The following is a 16255-nucleotide window of genomic DNA, read 5'->3' on the forward strand; positions in this document are numbered from 1 at the left end:
CACATAACAAGAGCCTTTAGTCTCGGGGTTGGGGATTTAGCTCAGTGGTAGAACACTTGCCTAGCAAGCACAAGGCCCTGGGTTCGGTCCCCAGCTCCAAAAAAAGAAAAGAAAACAAAAAACAAAGAGCCTTTAGTCTCAGCACTCGGGATGCAGAGGGAGGTAGATCTGAGTTTGAGGCCATCCTGGTCCACAGAGCCAGGAATTCCAGGAACCAGGGCTTCACAGAGAAACCATGTCTCTCGAAAAACCAAAACACAAAACACAAGAAGGTGGGGGTGGGGCTGGCAACAAGATGCTCTGTGTGTAAAAGAACTTGCAGCAGCCAAGTCTGATGATCCAGAGTTTAGTCCCTGGGATCCACATGGTTAAAGGAAAGAAATGTTGCTGAGAGTGGCTGGTCAAGGTATAGTCTTATTCAAGTCTGGTGATCTGATCTAAATTTCTATAAATCACGGAGGGGTAGATGTCAAGCACCAGCCTCAAAAAGTTTTCCTCTGACCTGCACATGTATACCATGGCATGCACAAGTACGTACACACACACACACACACACACACACACACACACACACACACACACGCACATTAATTTTAGTTAAAAAAAGAGAGATGCTGCGGAAAGTACCCTTCCTGTTGCTGTAGGTTGCTGGGAGAAATAGTCCTGTCCCTTGCCTGGAAGCTTAATTGTAACGAGTTCATCCCCTTCCTGGTGCTGCCTGGAAAGCCCTGACGCATGCTTTACATTTTGAGCAGAAGGGAAAGGTCCCGGGAAGTTCACATTTGGGATAGAGCCACAATCAGAGCAGAGGCTGTCATAATTCCTGAGGGCACATTATTTACATGTGTGAGTGCTTTGTTTGCATTGCATGCATGTGCATCATGTGTGTGCTTGGTGTCACACAGGTCAGAAGAGGGCGTTAGATCCCCGGGTCGATGGCTGTGAGCCACCATATTGATGTTAGGAATTGTGCATCATCTGTGCTCGGCAGAGGCTCCAGGCTCAGTTCCCAGAATTGACCAGCATTCCAGTTCCAGGGACATGCAGTGTCCATGGAGCTCAGGAAAGAAATGAGATTGACAGGCAGTTATGAACCATCCTGTGAATGCTGGGAGTCAAACCTGGGTCCTCTGCAAGAGCAACAAATGCTCTTAACCACTGAACCGCTGCTCCAGCCCTACCTGAGGTGGTATTGTTGATCTGTTGTTTTTGTTGGTACTGGGGAATGACTCAGTCTCAGTGAGGCATGCACCCTACCACCGAGCTACATCCCTCGCCATTGTTGGACCCCTTCCCCATTATTTGTCTGTAGAAGAAAGAAGATCTAAGTTTTCTCAGTCTTTTAACTTTTTTTTTTTTTTTTTTTTTTTTTTTTTTGGAGCTGGGGACCGAACCCAGGGCCTTGCGCTTGCTAGGCAAGCGCTCTACCACTGAGCTAAATCCCCAACCCCTTAACATTTTTTTTAATATTTATTTTTATATATATATGACTAGTCAGTCTTCAGACACACCAGAAGAGGGCATCAGATCCCGTTACAGATGGTTGCTGGGAATTGAACTCAGGACCTCTGGAAGAGTAGTCAGTGCTCTAAACCAGCCCTTTTTAAATTTTTTTTTTCTTGGTTCTTTTTTTCGGAGCTGGGGACCGAACCCAGGGCCTTGCGCTTGCTAGGCAAGCGCTCTACCACTGAGCTAAATCCCCAACCCCTTAACATTTTTTTTAATATTTATTTTTATATATATATGACTAGTCAGTCTTCAGACACACCAGAAGAGGGCATCAGATCCCGTTACAGATGGTTGCTGGGAATTGAACTCAGGACCTCTGGAAGAGTAGTCAGTGCTCTAAACCAGCCCTTTTTAAATTTTTTTTTTCTTGGTTCTTTTTTTCGGAGCTGGGGACCGAACCCAGGGCCTTGCGCTTGCTAGGCAAGCGCTCTACCACTGAGCTAAATCCCCAACCCCCCTTTTTAAATTTTTTAAAAGATAGGTTGTCATTGCATAGCTGATGTGAAACTCCCTGTGTAGATCAGGCTGACCTCTAGTTCATGGGGAACTCCTCAGTGCTGGGAGTACAGATGCAGGCCACCGGCCCAGCTTCCAGTTTGTCTCTGGCCTATTCTCATCATCACCTCTTTTCCAGAGTAACCTTTGCCCTGGCCTTTCCCATCACAGTTTCACTTTTGCATGAATTTTTTATTATTTATTTCATGTGCATGAGTGCCTGTTTGTGTGTCCTTGTACCCATGTGCATGCAGTGCCAGCAGAGGCCAGAGAGGGTGTCAGGTCCCCTGGGACTGGAGGTACAGAGAGGTGTGAGCAGCCCATGTCATCAAATACTCTAAACCCCTAAGCCAGTCTCTGGCCCTGCTTTGTTTTTTTTTTTAAGATTTATTTTATTTATATGAGTACACTGTAGCTGTCTTCAGACGCACCGGAAGAGGGCATCGGATCCCATTACAGATGGTTGTGAGCCACCGTGTGGTTACTGGGAATTGAACTCAGGACCTCAGGAAGAGGTCTTTACCGCTGAGCCATCTCTCCAGCCCCCCTGCTTTGCTCAGGATTAAATAAAAGGCCTGTGTGAACTAGCTACCCACTGAGCTACCCTTCCAGGCTCTCGCTCCTTTAAAAACAGAGTTGTATTCATACTCTGAATTCTTATCTTCTCAGAAGTGGACTCGTTCCTTTGCTGTCATTAAGAATTAAGGCACATTTTTCTTAGGACCACAGAAGCTGTTTCTGTAACTTTTTTGTTTTTGTATTACTAGGGGTTAAAACACTTCCTTTGATGAGCTCTTGCTATGTTGCCCAGGCTGGCCTAAATCTATAGGCTCAAGTGATTCTCCTGCCTCAAATTTTGCAGTAACTGGGACTAAAGATGTAGTGTTAATTTTTATTTTATTTTGTTTCTGAGACAGGGCTGGCCTTGAACTTGCTGTGTAGTGGAATTTATATGATCCTCCTGTCTCACCTCTCGAGTGAGAATACAGATGTGAGCCACCCCTCCCAGCTGCTTGCTTTGTGCTAGGGATGGAGCCTAGGGCCGTTGAGCTAGCTTGTTTTGTCTTTAAGTTACATTTATCTAATTCGGCTTCTATGTCTACTTATGGCTGGCCTGGAACTCACTCCGTAGACCAGGCTGGCCTTGAATTCATGGAGATGCACCTGCCTCTACCTCCTCAGTGGTCAGATGGCAGAGTATGTACTTGTGAGTGTCTGCAGATATTTCAGGGACACCAGAAGAGGGCTTCAGGCTCCCTGGAAGGGACTAACAAGGTAGTTGGGAGCAACCTGATGTCCTGCGAGCAGACTTTGTCCTCTGCACGATCAGTGCACACCCTTAACTGCTGAGCCGCCTCTCTAGCTCTTGTTAGCCCTCTGTTTTATTGTGTAGGTGTTTTGCCTGAGTGTCCATAAAGCACTGCATGTATGTCTTGGACGCCAGAGGAGATGTGTCACATCTCTTCAACTTTTGGAGGCAGGGCTTCTCTGTGTAGTCCTGACTGTCCTGGAACTCTGTAGACCAGGCTGGCCTCAAACTTAGAAATCCATCTGTCTCTGCCTCCCAAGTGCTGGGATTAAAGGCGTGTGCCACAACCAGCATGTGTCTGTTTCTCTCATTTTCTCTTTTTTAAAAGGTAGAGTGTTTCTTTATGTTGCCTGATCTGGTCTTGAACTCCTCTTGCAGAAGTCTTAGCCTCCCAAGTAGCTGGGACTATTCAGGCACACAGCCCGCAGACCTGGCCTTCTTATCTCAGCATTCTAACCCATGCCTTTTTTTTCAATGTTAGAAATTCTTCAAAACCATCCTTTAGATTTGGGTAGGTAATGTTTACTTCGGGAGGGTCTGGAGTGGTTGGTTCCTGGGCAGGACCTCTGGGTTGCCACTGGCTTGTGTTGGCTCTGCCCACCACTTTAGCAGTCAGCAAGCCTCCAGTGAGCAAATAACTACAATGGAATTCTGTCAGAGGCTTGGCCTTAGCGGCTTATGTGTCTCTCCCTCCTTTGCCTCAGAATCCACCTCATTGCCTGGAGATCACACCACCATCTTCAGAAAAGCTGGTCTCGGTGATGCGATTGAGTGACCTTTCTACAGAAGACGACGATTCTGGTCACTGTAAGATGAACCGTTACGATAAGAAGATTGACAGTCTAATGAACGCGGTCGGTTGTCTCAAATCTGAGGTGAGGGGCTACGGGGTTAGACAGCTGGCACCCTGAGAACAACCAGTTTGGGCTAAGCTGCTTAGCTAGTGGATCCTTCCCACAGGCTGCCTCCGTGGATCTCCTGCCTGTCCTCAGCAAGCCTTCTTCGCATGGCATCTGTTTGGAGTGGTCAGTGGGCAGCTTGAGTTTCCACCATGCTGGGAGCCCTCTCTGAATACTTAGCTTTTCTGGCACTCTGAGTGGGTGGCCAGATTTGGTTCACATCATCGGTGAAGGTCCTGTGTTAGCCCTTATTCATTTGTTGTGTGAGGCATCATTACATAGCTCTGGCTGGCCTCAGACTTAAGCCATCCTCTAGTGCCTGCTGAGGGCTGCAGTTTCAGGAGTGTGCCGCTCTCTGGCTCAGGGCTTCCACCTAGATAAAGTGTCTGTAAAACAGAGAGCACAGCCTTTTCTGCTTAGAAAGGCTGAACAGGAATAGAGAAGACAGAGGAAATCTCTCTTCGCATGTGGCAGGGACACTTGTGAGGAGGGAGATGGGAATGGGGCTGGAAATAGCCCCTATGTGGACCCTGACCAGGAAGCAGGGAAGGCTGGCATTAAAAGCCAGGTCTTGACTGCTTAAGGGACCTGTTTGTTTTTTTTTTCCGGAGCTGGGGACCGAACCCAAGGCCTTGTGCTTGCTAGGCAAGCGCTCTACCACTGAGCTAAATCCCCAACCCCGACCTGTTTCTTTTTAACTCTCCACTCTACTGGAGGTTCTAAGACCTTTCTGGCAACAGGCCCTCTGACCTCCATAGCTCACTGTGCTTTTTTTGTGACATCTTCCCTCCTGTGGCATGCCAACTGTACTACTGTTGCTGCCTGGCCCCACCCCTGGCTAGCACGCATCACTCAGCTTCTTTGTACTCAGGTTTTTCATGTACAGACAGGGTAGACTGTATGCCTGGAGGAAGAGGACAGTCAATGTTTGTGTGACTGTTTACGGGACAATGTCTGGAAGCTCCCAGGCACAGAGCCCTATCACTTTTCTTGGTGGGGTGACATGGAACAGTGGGTCTTCAGGGACGAGCCATCCTTTTGGTTTCCCTTTCCTGTGTCCCCTTCCCCAGGTCAAGATGCAGAAAGGTGAACGCCAAATGGCCAAAAGGTTCCTGGAGGAGAGGAAGGAAGAACTGGAGGAGGTAGCACATGAGCTTGCAGAGACGGAGCATGAGAACACAGTGCTCAGACACAACATCGAGCGCATCAAGGAGGAGAAGGACTTCACCATGTAAGGGACCCAGGCGGGGTTCACGCCTTCCGGCTGGCCCAGAGCCCTAAAAGCAAAATGAAGACAGTGGAGGGAGGCAGCTCTAGGAGTGCCAGTCAGGGAGCCAGCGTATCATGCGGCTGGCTCCGGGGGCAAAGGAAGCCCCAGCGGTGGCGGTGTGGATAGTGGACAGAGAACTCCTTTAAACAGGATGTTGGGGAGGCAGGACTGTAGGGTTAGGCAGGGGGCATTGGAAGAAATGTGGAGAACACTTTGTGGGGAGACCCAGGGTAGCCATCATTTACCCTGAGCAATAGAGAGTAGGTCAGGGCTGGCTGCAGAGGGTGAAAGCAGCCACAGAAGTTCCAGGCATGTGGAGTTGGCATGTTTTTTATGTATATACTTGTAGGTATAGAATCCAAGGCCTGGGCATGCTCAGCGCTTGACCTCTGAGCCATAACCCCCGAGCCTGTTGGGTAACACTTGTAGGATGTGGGGGACACTTTTAAAAGCTGAGCAGTGACCAGGCGTGGCCGGCACATGCCTGTAGACACAGTACCAGGATGTAGATCCAGCAGGATTGTGAATTGAAGCCCAATCCTTGTGGCATAGTAACTTTTAAAGCCAGCCATGGCTACAAGAGACCCAGACTGAGCCAGAGCAGCTGACAAGGGGCGAGTAAACTCAAGAACATGGAGGCAGTCTTGACAGTCAAGGCCATAGGTTGTGCCATGGGACCCCAGGGTAGAGCCTCTGTTCTAATACTGAAGCAGGTAGGTCTCTGCCCGGAAGGGCTGCTGTACCTCTTCCTCCTTGTCTCCTGGCTGGAAGGGAGTCTCTCAGGCCATTGTGAGGTGGATATCAGAGCTCTGGGTAGGCTGGGCCCTGCTAGATCTCAGGAATCCTGTTTTTTTTCTGGCCCCAGGCTTCAAAAGAAACACCTCCAGCAGGAGAAGGAATGCCTCATGTCCAAACTGGTGGAGGCTGAAATGGATGGGGCGGCTGCTGCCAAACAAGTCATGGCCTTGAAGGATACCATCGGGAAGCTGAAAACCGTAGGTGGAGCCATAGGATGGGGTGGGGGTGGGGTGGGGGTGGGGGCTTTACGAAGTCATCAGACTGACTTTATGACATCTCTAGGCTGGGGGAGGGCACACCTAACTGCTCAGTCCCAACCCCCCCACTCTCTCACTTCCTGGGCCTTGGTCCCTTGAAGATGACCTCTGTTGATCAGGGCATCTAAGGAGACCAAATCATGGGCCACTTGGGATCACAGTGAGTCAAGGCATGTGGTTGATTCCTGCGAGTGTCAGCCACCAAATATTGCCATCTCTCTTGCCGCCTGCAGGAAGCCTCATTTACACGGAGTACTCCCATCCCCCTCTCCACTCCCCTTCCCCACACCCACTTCAGGACACCTCTCCTCCACCCCTGTGCCTCAGTACCTCGTGTCTTGCTTCTTGGCATCTCCAACTCTTGAAGGACTCTGCCTGTCTTCCCCTGTTGTGTAACATACATGGGGCCTGCCTGTCCTGCACTGTGTAACACACGCTTCTCCTCCAGGAGAAACAGATGACTTGCACCGACATCAACACCTTAACGAGGCAGAAGGAACTTCTCCTGCAGAAGCTGAGCACCTTTGAAGAGACCAACCGCACCCTCCGAGATCTGTTGAGGGAGCAGCACTGCAAAGAGGTGAGTATCTGACCTAGGGTGATTCCGTTCACCCTTCTCTCCTACCTGCTCACTCTTTGAACCCTGCTGGATTGTCTCTAAACTCTGTAAGGCCTGGCCTGAAAGGACTGGGAGACACAAGCGTTTGGTACTGTCACATGTCCCAGTGGGTCTGGAAGCAGAAGGACCAGAGCAGTCGGAAGGCGCTTCTAGAAGTCGGGAGGGGGCAGTCCCAGACCTAAAGTTTCCTCTCTCCCTCCTTCCTCTACCTCCTTCCTCTCTCTCCGTGTATATTAATGTTGTAGCCTAAGCTGGCTGCTGCCCACAAATTGAATGGTTTCACCTGATTTTCTTAATTCCAAGTAAACACAAGTGGATTGTGCATGTTATGTCAACCCCTTAGAGTCTGAGGGACGTTTGGAAGTTTGAAGCCCATTTGGCCTGTATAGTGAGACTGTGTTCTAAATAACTTGACAAGGGCAGAGGGAAATTAGAGGGGACAGAAAAGCTGGGATCATTGCTCAGCGTTGGAGCCTCGCCTCTCACACAGGCCTGTAGGTCAAATCCCTACACTCGTGTATATGGTGCATGTATATGTACACGCATATCATGACAAGTAGGGAGATCAGAGGATAATTTTGTGGAGTTGATTTTCTTACCTTTATGTGGGTCAGGGACCAAACTCAGGTTACCAGGCTTACATAGTAAGCCGAGTCATCTTGGAGTCCTCTTTATTTAATTCTGAGAAGGGTCTCATGCAGCTCCTGCTTGGCTAGAGCTTAACCTCTAGCTGAGGGTAAGCTCAAACTCTTGGTCCTTCTGTGTGCACCTCCCAATGTATCCCCACACCTGGCTCTGTCCTGTGTGCACCTCTCAAAGTGCCCTACTCCTGGCTTTGATGTCCCTTGGCCTCTGCCTCCTGAGTGGCAGGATTAACAGTGTGTGCCCCCACACCCAGCCCTGAAACATGGACTTTGAGAGAATAGGAGAGTGACAAAAAGGCAGTAGCAGGGTTTTTTAGGGGAGGAAAGTATCTCCTTTTATGGCTGACCTGGGACTCAAGGTTGTCATATTACCTGTGCTTCCTGAGTGCTGGAGTCCCAGCCTTGAGCTGTCATGCCTGGCTTCAGCATGCTCTTCTGTAATAGATAGGTGCACTTTATGGACTCAAGAGGGTAATTGTATGTAGGACATACATTGCACATTTGTGGGAATAACACTTAGAAACCAATCTCATTCTATTGCATGGTGGGTCTTTTGAACTTACTATTTTGTAGTTGAAAAATATTTTTTAAATTTTTTTTTTTTTAATTATGAGGGATTGATTCTTTCTCTCTCTTTCTTTCTTTCTTTCTTTCTTTCTTTCTTTCTTTCTTTCTTTCTTTCTCTCAAGATTTATTTTATTATATACACTGTAGCTGTCTTCAGATACACCAGAAGAGGGCATCAGATCTCATGACAGATGGTTGTGAGCCACCATGTGGTTGCTGGGATTTGAACTCAGGACCTCTGGGAGAGCAACCAGTGTTCTTAACCACTGAGCCATCTCCCTAGCCCGAAAAATATTTTAAGATTTATTCATATTCTCTTTCTCTCTTTCTCTCTCTCTCTCTGTGTGTGTGTGTGTGTGTGTGTGTGTGTGTGTGTGTGTGTGTGTGTGTGCGCATACGCATGCACATGAATGCTGTGCCAACAGAGGCCAGAAGAGAGCATCTCCCTTAGAGATGGAGTTAGAGGCAGTTTGTGAGTTGCTATTGGGTGGTGGGAACTGAACTCTGGTCCTCTGCAAAAGTAGCATATGCAGTTAACTACTGAGCTGTCTTTCAGCCCTGTAATGGAAATCTTGAGTCCTTGCCTAATATCTTACCAGTTGTACCTCCTGTCTCTGCTTGTGTTTGAGTCTTGCAGATTCCGAATGTGGATGAGGCGATGTTGCCTTTGTCTGTCTGTGCCTTCCTTATATGTAATCCTGTATTCCTCAGGTCCAGCTGTGCTCTGCACCAATGGCAACCACCCCCACCCTCCACTGCTCACAGAATATAGTGGACGGCCCACTGTGTACACACTTGTTCCTCAGGGCCTTTCCAATAGAGTTGAGTCTGGGGATGTGAGTATTGCTAGCTTAGCAGACATTTGTATTTTCCATGGTTCTGAGGATTGAGGAAGGGGCACAAGCATGTTAGACAAGACCTTTATTACCAACTTACATCCCCAGCTGAACGAACATTCTTGAGAAATGATATTTATCAGATGCTTTTTGTCTCATACATGCACATACATACACAGAGGCCACATAATAACTAATAAAAAGTGGTATACTCATTGCCCAGCTTTCAATGTCAAGTCCCTTGTGTCTACTTGTGATAACCTCCTTAAAGAGAAACTGTATTCTCATTTTTATTTATTTTTTTCTTTTTATGTGTGTGTATTTCCCTGCGTGTGTCTGTACAACATGTTGGTTGAAACAAGGGTTACATTCTATCGTCTGGGCTTGCCTGGAACTCAGTCTGTGGCCTTAGACCCATAGCAATCCTGCCTCTGAAGTGCTAGGATTGCTTGTGTCAGTCACCATGTCCTCCTAATACTTTTGTGACATTACCTCTCCTTAAGACCTAATACAGGTTTCATGAGTACATCCTCATTGGAAGGGACCCTTCTGTTGACAGACATTTGCCTTGCCATTCTGTTCATGCTATGTTGTATTCATGTCTGTCATCCAGCTGTGCCTGAAAGTTCCTGAATGTGCGAGGCAGCACAGGCCTGGGAGGGAGAGGCAGGAGGATTGTCAGGTTTGTGCCCAGCCTTCGATACAGTGATTTACAAGCTACACAATGAGAGCCTGTCTCAAATAAATAGATGATAGATAGATAGATAGATAGATAGATAGATAGATAGATAGATAGATGATTGGTATTCTAGAATATTTTTCTATTAACATTGCTAATTATAGCTAAGTTCTTCTCTAAAGTAGTAACACTTGTTTAATTTCTGGCCTGGTAATCTCATGCAGGTAATTCATACCCAGTATCCCCATAAAATGGGAGGACAAATATCCTCCACTGGGGATTGTGCAAAGATGAGAGAGTTTATGTATGAGAACTGACAGGCTGACATCCTTCCTGGCATGGAACAAGTGCCTGCTAAATTGTGGCTGCTGCTTCTTGTCCTGGGAGGGTGTGACACTTTCAGAAAGCCTTTCTATAGCCATTGCGATTTTTTTTTTCTCTTTTGTGGAGAACATGGGAGGGTTTCATGTTGTTGTTTTAAAGGTTTATTTATCTTGTGTCTATGAGTACATTCTGTCTTCAGAATGCTCCATCCTGGGGTTGGGGATTTAGCTCAGTGGTAGAGCGCTTGCCTAGCAACCGCAAGGCCCTGGGTTCGGTCCCCAGCTTCGGAAAAAAACAAAAAAAAACAAAACAAAAAAAAAAAACCAGAATGCTCCATCCTCCTACTCGGGCTTTCCATGTGCTTAGTGCACCCTTGCCAGCTCCTAGGTCCTTAGCAGACTTAGGCTTCAGGGGACCTGGGAAATTAGGGCATACGAGTTCGAGCCTCCTGCAAGGGCTGCTCTATCTAGGTGTCAAGACGCAGACTTGGGGGTGCAGTCATAGATGCAATGAACTGGGGACTTGAGCAAGGGAGAGCAGAAAGTCATCAGAGGACAGGCAGGTGACTCATTGGTGTCTAAGATGCAGAGGCTCCCTGTGGCCAGGGAAGTGTAAGTTAGAGCAGCACACCTGCTGCCGGCTGCCTGGGGCTGGCAAGAGTGGTAGTGAGCACTCAGCTCCTCTGAGAGCCATGCGAGGTGCTGCACCCCTCTTCCTGGTATCACCTGGAGACTGTTGCCCATTCCAGCAGTGTCTGCTGCCTCATTGTCCGCATGTCTAGACAATGATTGCCCAGACTGTAGGAGGTGTTAATGTAATGGAAGACAGAATGGGCAGGGAGGTAGCGCAGACGGAAAATGCTTGTGAAGGTATGGATTCAAGCGCCCACAGCTGATGGAGAAGCTGCTGGGGAGAGCTGTTGTCTACAACGGGGAATCCTGGTAACTTGAGAACCAGCTAGGTTGAGTCTGAAGGTAGGAGATGAGGAAAAACATCCAAGGTTGTCCTGATCTCTGCACACATGCATGGCATACATACCCTGCCTTCACATACATGAGTGTGTGCATACATATCCATGTTCACAACCATTGTATGCAAATGTGCGTGTGCAGGAACATGGGAGACAGGTTTAAATTTTAGAAGTCAGGTGGCAACAGAGACTTGTAAGTTCTAGCACCCTGGGAGACAGGGGCAAGAGGGTTGGAAGGATCTCCATGAGGCTGGCCTGCATAGGAAATGCAAGAGTAAACGCAAAGCTAGGGGCGAGGGCAGTGACTCCATCCGTAAGACTATTTGTTGCTCTCTCAGAGAGCTGGAGTCTGATTCCCAGCATTCAGGTCTGTGATCTGATTGGATTCTGACCAGCCATTCTTCACAGACTATAATTCCTGCTTGAAGGCATCCAGCGCCCCCTTCTGGCCTCTGTGTGCACCTCCATACCTGATATGCACCTACATACACACACATAAATCAAAATAGTTACGGGATGCTAATGACACGGAGAGGTTGAAATGCAGCGGCTGAGCACTCTTCTTGGCACATCTAGCATGTAGTAGGTCCTAAGTTCAGTTCCCAGCACCAGGGAAAGAAAGCAGTGTCAGGTTGCCAAGGGTTAGAGGGAAGCTGCCGTAGACGCTGCCAGGATCAGGGTTTCTGTGGAGATGAGGTGTTGCTGACTGCTTTCTGTGAGTGTATTGTCACTGCTGTATGCCTAACAAGTAAAGTGGCAAGTTTTATGTTTCATATTTTACCATAGTTAACAATGTTCCCAAAAGGCATTAATCTTCTTTCCCTGGTGCTGGGAACTGAACTTAGGACCTACTATTTTTACTTTTGCCAGCTTGAGAAAGGAGTACTTGACCAATAAGGACAGTCAGTATTTGCAGCTGTTGGGTAGATGATTATGTTTCGGGAACGGTCAGCACAGTAAATTCAGTGACTTTGTGATGAGAACACATGGACTCTTATAGAGTGGTGTGTTGCACCCAGTGCAGTATCATTGTCAGTCACTGTGATTGACACTTGAATATTAATTGTAGGACATAAACATTCGTGTCCATGAGGTCTTATTTTAAAAAAATCAAGGTGGCGCCGGAGAGATTGAACAGATAAGAGTACTTGCTGTTCGTGCTGAGGACAGCACCCACATGGTGAATCACAACCGTCTGTAACCACAGGTCCAAGGGATCTGGTGACTCCTCCTGACTTCCTCAGGAAACACACACATGTAGGCAAGACAGTCATACACATAAAATAAATTCTACAAAAAAAGAAAAAACAGACTACAAGGCTGGCATAGTGGCATGTACTCTAATGGGTAATTGCAACTCTTGGATGGAGGCAGAAAGATCAAGGAGTTCAACGCCAACCTGAGCTACATAGTGGGTTCTAGGCAAGCCCAGGTTACAGAGTGAGGCAGTGTTCAAACAAAACAAACAGAAAATCCCAAAATCAACCCCCCCCCCCCACCACAGCTTAAGGCTGTAAGACATAAATGATACCATTATTTAAAAATTACATGTTAGTCCCTTACTGCTCCCTTGAGGAAACATAAGTGTCTGTAAGAGAATCTAAATGTAATGACAGGGTGGGGCTGGAGAGATGGCTCAGTGCTTAGCACAATGGCTGCTCTTCCAGAGGATCCTGTTGGTTCCCAGAACTAACATGGTGGCTTACAACCATCTGATGCCCTCTTCTGGCCTCTGTAGGCACTACATGCAAGTGAGGCCCATGCGTACATGCAGGCAAAACATTCTTTTTTTTTTTTTTTTTTTTTTTGGAGCTGAGGACTGAACCCAGGGCCTTGTGCTTGCTAGGCAAGCGCTCTATCACTGAGCTAAATCCCCAACCCCCAAAAATGAAGGGGCACCACCATCTGTAACAATGGCTTACCGGGACCTGATGCTATTTTTTGACCTCTGTGGGCACCAGACAAGCATTTGGTACATATACCTGTATTCAGGTTAAATAGTCGTACACATCGAGGATGGAGAGACGGTGCAGGGGTCCAGAGTCCTATCCTAGCTGCTCTGTAACTCTGGTTCCAAGGGATCTGATGCCCTCTTCTGACCTCTGTGGGCACTGCACAATGTGGTTCACAAACCTATCACATTGGCACAAAGGCACAACACCCATGTACATGTGAAGGGCCAATTCTTTAAAAATATTAGAAGTAAAATGAGTCAGGTGTGGTGGTACATGACTTTAATCCCAGTACTTGGGAGGCTGAGGAAGCAGATCTCTTAAATCCAAGGCTAGCCTGGTCTACAGAGTGAGTTTCGGGACAGCCAGCACTGCACAGAAGGACCCTGTCTTGAAAAACCAAGAGAAGAGAGGAAAAAGTAAAATGAATCAAAATTTAAATGTAATGACTAGGAAAGAGTTGGGAAGGCCAACTGACAAAGTTTTAGCTTTAGATTGAGATCTGGAAGGTGGTTGGGGGCATATGGATTGAACTTTTATTAACATTCATGACTTATGGTTAGAAATAAAGTTTGGAGGGGCTGGAGAGATGGCTCAGTAGTTATGAGCACTGACTACTCTTCCAAGGTCCTGAGTTCAACTCCCAGCAACCACATGGTGGCTCACAAGTGTCTGGTGTGGTATTCTGGTATGCAGAGTATATATATGTAGACAAAAGTACCCATATACATAAAAGTCCTAAAAAAATGTATATATGTATGTATGTATGTATGTATCTATGAGTGTGTGTTTATGTATATATGTATGTATATGTATGTATTTGTGTGTATTCATCTATGTTTGTGTGTTTATGTATGTATGTGTGTGTATATATATGTTTATATGATATGTGTATGTATGTGTGTGTGTGTATGTATGTATGTTTGTATATATGTATAGTATCTAGAGAAAAGAAAGGAATCATGAGACATAGTACTCTCGTATTTATTTAAATTATGTTTTTTAATTTCAACCCTACTGAAGGATTCCGAGAGACTAATGGAGCAACAAGGTGCATTACTGAAACGTCTGGCAGAGGCCGACTCAGAGAAAGCGGTAATTACAACACCCCTTGCCACAGGAGTGGGCTAGAGACGACAAATAGAGAGCAGTCCGGGACAGTATCCTGTGATCTATGGAATGGGTTGGCGTGCTTTGCTGCCTACTCTCCTACTTCCTGATAGCTGATCACTGGAGGAGGGTTCAAGGCACAAAGTGACACTCCAGCATGAGGGATCATTAGTTCTCTGGTCTCTTAGAACTGAACTTGTTTTTTGGATTCCCAACAGTCAGAGTACACACTGCCAGGTGTGGTGGTGCACTTCTCTAATCTCAGGAGGCAGGAGGCAGGGGCAGGGGCAGGGGCAGGTAGATCTCTTTGAGTTTGAGGCCACCCTGGTCTACAAAGTGAGTTCCAGGACAGCCAAGGATACAGACTAGAGACCTGTCTCAAAAAGGAAAACAAAAGGTAGTACATGCCTTTTTGCTTCACAACCCCCACTTCACTGTCTTCCCCAAGGCTTGCATGTTCCATGGAACTTGAAGCTGTTCAAGATGTTAGTTCATGAGGGCAAGATACAAATGGGGAAGTCTTGTGGCCAAATAATTTAGGAAGCTGTTGGCCGGCCTGCACTTAAAGTTCACCACTGGTATTTATGACTTTATATTACTTGATGCGAGGGAAGGCCATAGACGAAAGGCCGTGTTGGCTGACTAGTGACCACTGTGAAAAGTACCAGTCTGTGCCTTCCTCTTCCCAGCTGCCAGCCCTGGAGTTCTCAGAGTGCTTTGCTTAATAAACCATCTCTAGAAAGTAAGAGAGAGAAAGGACAGAGACTGGGGATTTGAGGAGGGAGTGGAAGTCGAGGTATTGACGTTGCTTCTGCCACACTCCCAACCTAGAAGTTGGAGAAAAGCTATGATGCAGCTTTTGAAACATCAGCAGCTGTTTCAGAGATTTGGAAGGTGTAGTCATATTGTGAGCTTTAGTCAAATGTGACTCTTGTAGTTGATAGAAAAAAATGCATTTAAGCCTCAATTTGAATGATGTGTGGTTATTGCTAGGCAGGAGTGTTTAGGAATTCTTTGAGATTTTGTGCTTTCCTGTACTTTCCAGTCAACGTTACTTAAAAAAACAAAACAAAACAGATATGTGTGTGTGTATATGTATATATTCATTGCTTTTAAAAAGTTAGGGGTTGGGGATTTAGCTCAGTGGTAGAGCGCAAGGCCCTGGGTTCGGTCCCCAGCTCCGAGAAAAAGAAAAAAGAAAAAAAAAAAAAGTTAATACAGGTTAAGTGCGTCCTACATTTGCCAGTGGGTTTCTGTGTTGAGTGGTGAAGTCCCTCTGACCAGAGGCATCTATGACTGTTTTCTCCTAGCGCCTGCTGTTACTACTGCAAGACAAGGACAAGGAAGTGGAAGAACTCCTCCAGGAGATACAATGTGAGAAGGTACTGTGCCCGCACCTGCACTGGGAGGAGCCTGCGCAGCACTGCTGTGCCCCAGCCGGCTCCAGCGTTTTCTCTGTCTCCCAAGGCTCAAGCAAAGACAGCGTCTGAGCTCTCCAAGTCCATGGAGTCCATGCGGGGGCATTTGCAGGCACAGCTTCGCTGCAAAGAGGCTGAGAACAGCCGCCTGTGCATGCAGATCAAGGTGCTGACTGGCTCCCGGTGGGGTGGGATGAGGCTGTCACTCCCTTAGGTGTCTCCCATGCTTTCCAGGCTCCCAAGTTGGCTGCTCTGCTGAGTCACTTGGGTATCTGATGATTTTGAAGGCTCTCCATGGCTCTGCTCTGTCCCAGAAGTCTGAGTTGTTATAATTTTTTCCTTCTCTTCTCTCCTCTTACTTGTGGTCTTCTCTGCCTCTTACCTTCCTCATTCTCCTCCCAGAATTTAGAGCGCAGTGGGAACCAGCACAAGGCGGAAGTAGAGGCCATCATGGAGCAGCTAAAGGAACTGAAGCAAAAGGGAGACCGAGACAAAGAGACCCTGAAGAAAGCCATCCGAGCCCAGAAGGAGCGAGCTGAGAAGAGTGAGGAGTATGCCGAGCAGCTACATGTGCAGCTGGCCGACAAGGTAACAGACCG

General features: G+C 47.3%; 1 protein-coding gene across 54 annotated transcripts in view; it reads left to right on the plus strand.

Annotated features, from left to right (window-relative positions):
* The window catches only part of Odf2 (outer dense fiber of sperm tails 2), a 47019-nt gene that overhangs the window by 11287 nt on the left and 19477 nt on the right, over positions 1–16255 (plus strand). For 27 of the 54 annotated variants that reach the window (XM_087650462.1, XM_087650408.1, XM_087650413.1 and 24 more), the window contains 8 exon segments: positions 4018–4188; positions 5283–5443; positions 6348–6477; positions 6986–7117; positions 14152–14223; positions 15549–15620; positions 15706–15822; positions 16059–16244. In XM_087650462.1, the coding sequence (XP_087506588.1) occupies positions 4018–4188; positions 5283–5443; positions 6348–6477; positions 6986–7117; positions 14152–14223; positions 15549–15620; positions 15706–15822; positions 16059–16244 (1041 nt within the window). 54 annotated transcript variants of the gene reach the window in all.

This window comes from Rattus norvegicus, chromosome 3 (genome assembly GCF_021556685.1).
Source record: "Rattus norvegicus strain SHRSP/BbbUtx chromosome 3, alternate assembly SHRSP_T2T, whole genome shotgun sequence".
Taxonomy (NCBI): Eukaryota; Metazoa; Chordata; class Mammalia; order Rodentia; family Muridae; genus Rattus; species Rattus norvegicus.